Consider the following 11982-nt stretch of genomic DNA (forward strand, 5'->3'; position numbering starts at 1 on the left):
ACCAAGAAATATGTTTCAAAATTTTACAATGTGAACTTTTTTATTCAAAAAAAAATGCAGAATTGATTCATGTGCTAAGATTTATTTTATACCAATAAAAAAACATCTATAAACTCATGGATAGAAGAAATAAGCATACCTGAAAAACAAATTCTTAACTCTCTTCTTTTTCTGTAAATCCTTCAATCAATTCTCTTTACAAACACTGTTTAGTAAATTTTAATTTTTCTTTCAATCATTTAATAACCAAATTGAAACATAGAATATTTCTAAAATAACTTCTACTCTATATATAAAAGTTACTTTATAATTTAATTAAAAAAAACAAAAAATAGTAAATCTCTAAGTTACTTTCTAAACTAATTTAAAAAAAACAAAATAATATAGTAAATTTAAACCTAATTTAGAAAAAACAAAGTAATATGTAAGGAATTTATAATCTCCCCTGTTATTTTTAGAAAAAAATTGGAAAAATCAAACTCCCAAATCCCCACTCCCGTGAATATTACGAAGTTAAAAAATATGTGTTGTGCAGAAACGTGTAGTGAATATTAAAACAGAAAGTTAAAAAATCTATTTAAAAAAAGTTAAAACAAATTATTCCATATGCCGGGATCACTTTTAGAAGAATATTTATTTTACAGATGATTTTTTTCTATTATAAGATATCTCTCGACATATTTTACATATATTATTTAAATATAAGTATACTAATTGTATAACAATCATTATTAACCAAGATGAGATGATTTCAAATCTTCATAAATACCCACTTTGTGGGTACGTGGAAAAGTTTCCTTCCGGTTATTATTACAACACACCTCCTTTTGGATTGAGAAGAGTTAGCAATTGAAATATTGCTGTTTAAAGTAGTCCATCCGGCCAATGAAAAATATTGTTGAAGCTACCTGAACAATGGCTCGGAAAGGAAATATCAGAGTTACGGTGTTACGTGGGTAACAACAATAAGGCACGGTGGATTTAATCATACTTGGTAACGACTATATATAAGAAATCTTAAAGAGCAGAGCATGGCCTTGGAATGCTTAGGACTTGGGAGATACAAGATAATCGAGCAATTCTTCCTCTTCTTTTGACAACTGGTTAAAGACATAGCTCTGACCGCTTCTATAGGACTCATGGGAGTGTAAGAGATAGGAATCTAGCAAATTTTCAATACTTGATGCAATACAACTAAACAGTAAACACTAGAAAGGTTTCCATAGTGAAGCTCAACACAAACAAGATGGCAAATAAAGTTCATCTAGCATTAGCTATGATATTCTATAAGGATATTCTGTTTAATTAGGGCAAACCTGTTTTTCAAAATCTATAGTTTAATAATAATGTATATGCTCATAGTCTTTTAAGTGCAGAGCCAGGAAATACTCACAGTTGCTTCGCCCATCCAACACCCAATAAGATTGAAAAAACTCCTGAAACAATGCAAATTGAAAAGCCTATCAGAGTAGTTAAAATATAAAATAGTGTCAGAAAATTAAAAATGTCATCTACTACGGTCTGAACACACTGTGGACATGGAATTTTAAAGAAATGAGAAACCACTATCCTTCAACCGTTATCAGGAGAAAGCCAAGGGAAACACCGTCTATGGATCCATTCTTAAAGTTGGTAATAATCTGAGGCACTTCTGCAACTGCCCAGCTGAACAAACTGATGAGCCCAAAAACAACAGACACATACTCTCTTATTCGACATACGCAGTCCTTCATATGCTTCTAAAGCCACCACACACACTGCCCTCCTGAAGCACATGATTATTTCTTCACTGAAGCTTTGCTTTTGCTTATCGCAGACTATGAAATCAAAAAGCTTGGGACCAGTCCTTCTATAGAGGCAATATATATAGATAAAGAAACTACTCAGAAGTAAGATAAAAATGGGCTCAATATTCTTCAACTTTTACCACAAATTCCTTGCAAGCTATGACATTTCTCGTAATTTCTGTTGCAGGTGACTGTCGGCCTTGAATGGAACGACAAAACTAGATCATTGTTTTGCTCATTTCATTGAGGTGACAACGTATAGTGTGAATTTCTCAAGATTTTGGATTCATCTGTTCCACATTTTCACGTCGCGACTCTATGCCTTTTTGATCCGGCAATACTTATTTATTGAATGCGTATGATCAGACAACTTGTCTTATATAGTTTATACTCCATTATAAGCATTTGTTAGCATTATCTGCATTATCATTTTGTCTTTTGTTTGTAGTTAGGTTTGGTAGAATTTGATGGTGTCCCATTTCATCACCCATTTTGTTTCCTATTCCTGAGAACATTATATCATTTATTTTATTTACAATATATGTGTAAAATAATAAATTTTTTATTAAAATTGTACAGCCTAAGTTGGTCTAGTGGTAGAGAACTTGTGCTCTTGAAAGAAAAGTCACAAGTAATTCCCAAAGGGGTAGGGTATGTACACCTTATCAGCTTTGGCCCATTACCAATAAAAATAAACAAATAAATAAATTTCTTATCAATTATAAGATCATAAGAAAAAAATATATCATTTCAATATTCAATCTTAAAGAATTCATATTTTTATCACAAAAATAATTTTAAGATATATTTTTTTTCCCTAATAATCATAATATCACCACTAAATGTACTAATTCTATGTATACTTCACTTTGATTGTATCGTAAAAATTTTGCTTCAAAATTTATGATGAGTTAGCATTAATTAACTTTTTTTAGTATCTAACATCATATGCCAAACTATTTTTTATAACAAATGTATATATACACACAAGTATACTTGCATACATAGCGACATAGATATACATACACATACAAGATTATATTATTAGAAAACTAAAATTAAGGGCCACTTATATGCATAAGTTTATGTGTTTATTATATCATACGACTCAAAATTATAGATTCCAAAATGAAAAATTTGCTTCAATAAAATAAATCTACGTTATTTTGGAAACAAAATTACCACATAAATTGTTTAATGGGTATAAACCAAAATTTCATTAATGCCATTTACAATGACTTTAATCTATTTTTCTTCTGTCGTAATTTTGAATCTCATGGTTTTGCAAAAATTGGTAAAGTATCATATAGTGTTGTAGATTGGTGTCATTGATGTCTAAGTTTTCTCATTGATGTCAACCCTCATCTAGTGCTCATGTCTACACTTAGTATGTTCTGCTATCATTAGTGCTTGCACTGATGTTTGTATGTCAATGCTTATGATAATGATGATGTGTTATGTTGAAGAATAGTGATGGTTATAGAATAGATGTTTTCATGATGATAAAATATCAAGATGAGGATTAAAAGTCAGATGATGAAGTAGATATGTTGTTGATGTTCTTGTGTAGACTACAAGCTATTGTTCTATCTCTCTTGTTTCTCTCAGGTGAGCAAATGGTGCTAGAAGGATGTTTTGGTCTCTGCACGTTGTTGTAGTGTGAAAACGTAGGAAGGTAGTTGAATATTATATGTTAGAATGATTTGTATTCCTATACATTTGAGGATATTCACTTGCAATTTGGGATTCAAGGTTTACATTTTGTTGAAGTTTCACTGCTATCCTTTTAGATTAGTGTCGTTCATGCAAATTTTTTTTGGTTGAATATAGTGTGTTGGTAGTTTGGCTACCTATTAGGACTGGTCGGATGGAAAATGCTTTGCATTTATCTCCATTATCATTTCTTATCCTATGCCTTGGTGGACATTCTTACATTGTCTATGTAGTGTCTCAATTCAGATTTCATGTGATGAAAGGCACCACAAGTATATTTGATAATCTTTTATCCCATGATTGTGCTCTCTAACCTTTCAGGTATGAAGAATTCTATATCTGTTTGGTTGTGTCAACTTTTTTTGGCATAACAGTGTCAAGGAAGTGTATGAGAATGTTGTTTGATATTAATGGAGTGTCTTTGTGTGATCTGCATGAAAAAAGATTATTTTGATACCACATATGGTCTGAAGTTGGTTTTCAGGGTGTTTTGGGGTTGTTTAGCATCCATAGATTATTCTCTTGCTTGTGCTATGCATATAAGGATTTCTGCTATCATTTAAAGGTGTGATTACTTTTATTTGGTCCCTTCTATGTCTTATTTGAGCTACATTGTATAAAATCATTTGCATGCTATATTTTTTGGTTGACTGGCTCAATGTTGCATGTTTCATCTACATGTTACCTTGTTGATAACTTGAGAGGATGTGTGTGAGCATGTTGCATCTCTAGGGATTCTAGAAAAGTGTGATAGCTTGATTTAGGTCCACTCAATCTCTTGATTTGGACTAATTTAACTAAAATATATTCTTATGGCCAAATTGTCGGTGTCATTGCTTATCTCCTATTCTATGCAACATAATTGATCTTTTTCTTTCTTGCGAAGGATATATATAGAAGATCAAACCAATTTTCATAGTGTGGATTGATGTAAGATACAAAGTTAAAGATTTAAAAGTGCGGTGAAAGATTTGGAGATGAATTGCTTAGACGTTGTTTAAGGGAGTGAGTGAAGAGCACCTACATTCTAGGGAGACTGCTAGAAGCTATGAGTTGAAGGTTTATTCATTACATTTTAGATACTTATATATCCTACACTAAGATAGTGAATATCCTTAGCAATTCCTTGTATCTTCCTCATCATGTCCCTTTTAGGAGTAGTGTGCTTCCTTAGGTAGTGAGCCTTAAAATAAATTGTAATCTTGTTCATATATTGTGACACAACTCTCTCTTGGTTTTTCCATGTAAATCTAGTGTTCTCTTGTGCAATAGTGTTTATTTATTTACCTTTCATTATTTTTGATATGTTTAAGAGTTTTGAATTTGAATTATGATAAAAGATTTAAGTTTTAAGGATACTAATTCAGCCCCCTCTTAGTATCTAGGTGTCTTAAATAGTTGGTATCAGAGCCAAGTTTCTTTCAAGTAGTTTAACCACTAAATTATAGTTCGAGATGGAACATGATGAATATTAAAAAGTACCAAAAATTAATGGAACAAACTACACCTTTTGCAAAGTAAACATGGAAACATATTTTTCCTCTTCAGGGTTTGGAATATGGAACTTAGTAAGGGATCATTATACTCCTCCTACCACTTCTCCAATAGATTTAACTAATATAAAGCTATATGAAAATATTGGCAAAAAAATAAATAAAATAATTAATGGTTTGGTTGATTTAGAGCTTGTGAAGGCGATGCACAATAGTAATACTAAGGAGATGTGGAAAAAATTAACAACATTTATCAAAAAACAAAAAAGGAAAATCATGATGCAAAAAATTAAATGAAAAATTGAGACTTTAAGGATGTCATAGGATGAAGACTTTTATAGATATATTCTCTAGATGGATCAAGTGGTACATGACATCAGAGTTATTAGTAGGGAATTGAATGAAGATGAGGTTGCAAAAAAGGTGTACTTATCTCTTCCTAAATCTTATAGTCATAAGGTATCTACTATTGAGGAATGTAAGGACATAGATAAGTATTCAATGGATCAACTATATGGTGATCTCACTACATTTGAGATGAGAGAGTTTGACAAAATACCCCAAAGAAGGAAGCAACATTCAAAGTTAGTAAGAAGGTAGAAGATAGGGTAGTTGATCAGCTTGATGACCTTCATGAAGTTGAATCAAAATCTTTAAGTATATTGAAGAAGGGTGCAATCAAGTAAAAACATAAGCTACCTTCTAAATGTTTTGTTTGTGGGATAATTGGTCATTTTGCATCAAAATATACTTTTATAGAATCAGTAGATAGTATCAAAAGAGATAAGTTTGGGAGAAGTCTTATGCGAAAAGTAGTTAATCTTTAAAAGATGAGCATCATGATTATTTAAATGATGAAACACTCATCATGGTCTTGAAATTTGGTGTAATTCTGAAAAATGGAATAAGTCTAGTACCTTACAGGCTGGTAAAGGCAATGAATAGTCAATGTTTGTGTGGACTGTGTTCCATAAAAAAGAAGACATAAATGACTGGGTGATTGATAGTGGTTTGTATAATCAAATTAATAGTAACAAATGAAATTTCATCAATATTAAGAAATGGAAATGAGTTCCTATGAAGTTTTTTTATGAAGGCTCTAGACAAATCTGTGGAATGGGTACTTTAACAATTGATGGAAAGAACAAGACATAGGATATTATTTATGTTAGAGGACTAAAATATATGTTTTGAACATTAGTCATATGTACAAAAAATAATACAATCTTGCATTCTATGACAAAGGTTGTGAAATCCAAAAGGGTGGCTATAGAAGACTAGTTGTAGAAGGAACTTCGACTCATGAAAATGTCTATCACCTAAGAGAGGCTAATGATAGGAGTCATCTAATGGCTCAAAAAAGTGAATTTTTCCTATGGCTCCAAAACATGTGTCACATTAACTTTATTAATATGGTGAAGAACATCTCTACACATGTAGTAAGGGATATGCCAAAGATAATCAAGCATACAAGCACCCTATGCAAAGAATATCAAGTGGGAAAGAAAACTAGGACAAGATTTAAGAATAAGTAGTATTCCACTAAATAACCCTTGGAGCCGATACACCAACCTATGTAGAACAATCAAGACAAAAGGAATCAATGGCTAAACATAATTTATGTTAGTTATTGATAATTATTCTAGAATGACTTGGGTTACATTTTTAAGCAAAAATGAGAAGCTCTAGAAAAGAATTTGTAGTGTCGTAAATTGTACACCTTTAATTAGGATGTGTAATTTCACACTTTCCTAGTAGTCATTTTAGTATCTCTCATTATTTTATGCATTATAGGATCTTTTATTAATTTAAATAATATTTTAATTAATATTATTGTTCCTCTCTTAATTAAGTCTCACCAAAATTTTACATGATCCTTTATATCATAGGTGTGACCTTCAATTTTCTTATCTCCTAATTTCTCACATATCTAGGCCATATTTTAACATGTGCGGCCCTTTGTATTTCACCATAATATCACGACTCAATTTACATTTGATCCTAGCTTCTCCTCAGCATTCTAGGTCTACGATTTACATTTAGACCCGCATTTGAGGGAGAATGTCGATTAATCTACATGCTCTACAATGTTTTTGCTCAAATTTGAACCACATAATGGTCAACTTGGTTAAGTAGGAAATATTTTCTTTTGTTAGCCTGCTCCAAGTTTTACACCCCAAAATACTAGGGAGATGTGTAAAATCAAGTTATCCTCCTTCATTTTGGGAACCTGTCTAATTCAAGAGACATCCTAGATCAATAATTAAAGAATTAAGGCATCCAAAGTATTCTTCTAGCATTATGTAAATCTTCAACAAACATCGTGGAAGAATGTGTTCATGATTTTCCTTCTACGTGTTGTGAATTCATGTTATTACATCAGCATTTGTGATCCCATTCAATGACCATAGCATCAACTATTGGCATTATGGATGAATTGATTATGTGTTGCATTGATATTTTATCATTGGTGTAAACATTAGCTATTATTGTTGGTTATCGGCAGACAGGTTTTGGTTACCGGTAGAAGATCTACTATTATCGGTAGAAGAGACTATCTGTTGGACACTTCCGACATGTTTGGATCATTTAAGTATGTTTGATTTTATGTGTTACATGTTCCTTGAGCTTTTTTTGGTAATTGGATACTACCATACACTCTTGTAAACCTATACCAACATTGGTTTAAGGTTTAATCGACAGAGCTTTCACTAAGAAATCTTGACAGAATGCTTAAGTGGTGTTGGTGCGGCTTCTAGATGGATTTCAGGATGCTGAAGATGTTCTTTGATCATGCTTCAACAGCTTGAAGACATTGCTTTGCTATGGTAGACCTAGAATAAGTCTAGTACCTATCTAGGTTATGGACCGGTATCATGTTAATGTGTGCTCTACATGTTACCAGGATGTTTTAGGATATTCTATGGATTGGTTATTATTGTTTTGGTCTTAAGCCGACATGGCATGTCATTGTAATATGGATTTATGTAATGATATTATTGTAATATCTTTTAAGTGTCCAACCTAATTGGTTTAGGCCTTAGGGTTGGTATAAAATGATGTAAAATCTCATTGTAGATCATGGGGATTATGTGTCATGGTCTTGGAATGCAATATCCTATACGAAGGAGATTTGGTCGATCATAGGTGATCGAATTGGGATTAAGGAAGATGTCAAAGGCCTCTAGTATTGAGCTTAATCGAGACTATAATCAAGCATCGTAGATGCTATCTTTGGTAGTTCACTCTATTGGATTGTTGTCCATTTATCTTGAGGTGGTTATAACCTCTCTGTAGTCAGTGAGACTCTTTTGTAATGAGCAGTGAGCTCTAGGCAGTGTTGCTTCCTTCATGTACAGGCCCCTCATTGTATCACATACTTTATGTAGAAGTATCATCTAACTGTGGGCATGCTTCCCACTGTGGTTTTTCCCTTTCCGGGTTTTCCACGTACAAATCATGGTGTTATGTGGTATGACTGCATTCTATTGATTATCTATTTTATTGTTAAGCTTTATTGCTTACCGGTATCTATTTCTTCTTTATCGATACTTAATCTAGTTTAAGGTTATTAAACAGATTAAATGATATAATTTGTTAACAACTGATTCACCCCCCCCCCTTCTCAGATGTTCACCGATTATCCTAACAATTGGTATCAAATCTTTGGTCCTCTTTTGCAGAAGCTTAAGCACTTGAGGTAGATCCTATGGCAGCTAACACTTGAAACCCAGTGACAACTATTCTCAAAAGAGAAATCCCTAAGCTTGATAAAACAAATTATGGGATATGGAAAATTTGAATGGAGACTCATCTTAGATGTCTTGGCAAGCATATTTGGGAGATCACTGAGAAAGGATACACACCTTATGATTGGGCATCTGGCAATCTTGCTCCTACAGACTTGGATAAGAATATTGAAAATGATTGCAAAGCTAGAGATTCCCTCTTGTGTGTACTTACTAATCAGCAGATCATGGGATTGACTAATAAATCATCGGCAAAAGTTATGTGGGATATATTGAAAACTCTAAATGAATGTGATCCTATTGTCAAGATTGCTAAACTTGATGGTTACCAGGTAAGATATGAAAACTTAAAGATTGAAGATAATGAAAGAACTGTTGAGTTTATGGAAAGAATAAATGAGATTGTTATTGGAATTCAATGTTGTACAAGATTTCTAAGTGAAGATGAAATAGTTTCCAAAGTCTTGAGAGCCCTTCCACTGGCTTAGAAGATGAAGGCAACTACAATTAATGAGTTGAGAACAATGGCTAACTCTTCAGTTAACAAAGACATTTTGATCGGGAAATTATTTGGTTTTGAACGAAGAATTTGGATCTTCTAGAGCTATAAAGTTTGAACCTTCTTTTCATGCATCATCATCATTATCTACTGGAAAAAGTGATTGGAAAGTCCTATGTGCAAAAGAATTGAAAGAGATGAGGAAAGAAGATGAAGAATTTGAGTAACTTGAAGCCTTATTTTCTAGAAGAGTACCTAAAGGACCGACAAGAAGTAAGTATGAAGGAAAATAACCTTTTAAATGTTTTGCATGTAATAAGATTGGTCATTTTGCATCTAGATGTCCTAAAAGGATTGCAAGATTTGAGGAAAGAGTTAAGAAATCAATTAAGCCTAACCAGAATAGATATAGATTCAAGATAAGTAAACAATGCTACATACCAGATGAGGAAGGAGTATGTGATGACTCTAGGGATGAACCAACATAATACTCTACTAGTGGATCTGGCAATGGAAAGGAATGGGTGTTCTATGCTTTAAAGGAAGATGAACCGGAACTTGCTATCATGAATGAAGAAAAGGACCTGATAGAAAAAGTTGAAGATAAGGATGAATGGGTAATTGATAGTGGATGCTCACATCATATGAGTAGAGATAAAATAAAATTTATGTCCCTACGAGAATACAGTGGTGGTCAAGTCAAATTTGGAGATGACAAAGCATGTATGATTGAAGGTAGAGGTACTATTTCTCTCAAGACCTTGGTCAATTGGTGGACAAGGGTTTCCAACTTCTGTTTAAAGATAGAAAATGCAAAATCATTAACAAGACTGGTTTGGAGATTACAACCGGTATTCAGATTGGAGGTAGTATCTTTCACTTGAACACTGATAATAAGACATGTTTGATTGCTCATATTAATGAGAGCTGGTTATGGCATAAGAGGTTGTATCATGTTAATTTTTATTGTATTGTTAAGATCAGTTCAACTAAGGTAGTTAGAGATATACCTAAGATTATGAAGCCTCATAATCTAGTATGTAAGGAATGTCAACTGGGAAAGAAAGTTAGAATTTATTTTAAGAGCATACATGATAAATCTAGTGATGTACTTAATTTGATTCACACTGAGTTATGTGGTCCAACAAGGACTAGAATCTTTCAAGGTGATAGGTATTTTATGTTGATTAGTGATGACTATTCTAGGATGATGTGGGTGACTTTTCTAAGGGAGAAGTCTAAAGCCTTTGATAAATTCAAGATCTTTAAAGCAAAGGTTGAAAAAAAAATTGGATTGAAAATCAAATGTCTAAGATCAGATCAAGGTGGTGAGTTCACTTCTCATGAATAGCCCATTTTGGGCTCCCTTGCGATCGTCCTCACTGGTTATATTATGCCAGCCCTTGGCACTTTGTGCCCGTGATTACATGACCCACTCCTTACACACCCCGGTAAAACCAGCGGTCAATACACCGGCAAGGCTCTGAAAAAATGATATCATACATGCCCATAAAATCAGGAAACATCATCCAGTAATGAAAGATTGTAACTCAGGCTATTCAGAGCTTTGTGGTACTTAATGAATCCCATAAACCAGAACTCATGATCGTCCATAGTTACCACCTCAATATACTTTTTTGCAGGATCATCCATGCTCACTGACAATTCCACAGCCTTCACCTTCGCCACTGGTATCGCCACCTGCATGCAAAGCCAGTGACAAATCCATCATCTGATAGAAATAAATGGGTGCACATTTACTTTTTGTTGCTTGAGATGCGATTAATTTAACTCACTTTGTAGTAAGCCCAATGCTTTTTCCTTGAGGAAAGAAGCAAGGAAAGTGGGCGGTCACTGCAGAATGAAACATTATGCATTGAAATGAAGAGGGTTCCACTCACTGGACTAGTCGAAGTTGATAAATAACAGGCATAGGTTTTTCTTAATTTTTCATGGGGTGCGCACTTCGTGCCCCTGTTCCCCACTGCAGTTGTGTTTGTCACACCAATGATCTTATCCACCACAATTAAACCCATAGGTTCGCTACAGAGGCAGGATGAATGATAGGTGGGATTTTGTAAAGAGGCAGGATTTATGAAATGACTTGGTCTTTTCTTTTTTTTTTAAGTAATGCACGTAGTCATCGGAATTTCAACGAACATGGGCACTTTTTCTAAAAAAACCCAAATGTCATTGCCAATTCCTTCTCCTTAGAAACCAAATGTTGCATTATCATCAGAATTCCGACAAAATCGGGCATTTTTTCAAAAAAAAATCAAGTTTGATCACAATATACCTTCTCTATCAGAAACGTCCGTCAGAATTTTAGGCTAAATGTATTAGTGCAATTTTAGTGCTAAGCATAGCCTTTTTATCAATCTGATGGATTTTCATTGACAAATGATAAAGATATGGTTTCCATATTGAAGAAAGCTTTATACAGATTGAAGAAATCTCTATATGGATTGAAACAAGCTCCTAGGGCTTGGTATGCAAGGTTGAATAAATATATTTTGAAGCTTGGTTTTACTAAAGGTAGTGCTGATAGTAATTTATATTATAAGATCACTGATGATGATATTTTGATTATTGAAGTATTTGTTGATGATATCATTTTTGGAGGACAAGATAAATTGTGCTTGGAATTCTCTAATAATATGAATAATGAATTTGAAATGTCCATGATTAGTGAGATGAGATTTTTTTTAGGTTTGTAGATTACTCAAACTGACAAAGGCATT

General features: G+C 33.1%; 1 protein-coding gene across 1 annotated transcript; it reads right to left on the reverse strand.

The window, feature by feature from the left end:
- Positions 1-10756: 10756 nt before the first annotated feature.
- On the reverse strand, positions 10757-11277 carry LOC131042612 (GEM-like protein 5). The gene is made up of 2 exons (XM_057975924.2): positions 11038-11277; positions 10757-10942 (listed from the first exon to the last, which is right to left on the reverse strand). Exons 1-2 carry the CDS (start codon positions 11275-11277, stop codon positions 10757-10759), a joined length of 426 nt encoding a protein of 141 aa, XP_057831907.2.
- Positions 11278-11982: the final 705 nt, after the last annotated feature.

The sequence above is a fragment of the Cryptomeria japonica genome, chromosome 5 (assembly GCF_030272615.1).
Source record: "Cryptomeria japonica chromosome 5, Sugi_1.0, whole genome shotgun sequence".
Lineage (NCBI taxonomy): Eukaryota > Viridiplantae > Streptophyta > Pinopsida > Cupressales > Cupressaceae > Cryptomeria > Cryptomeria japonica.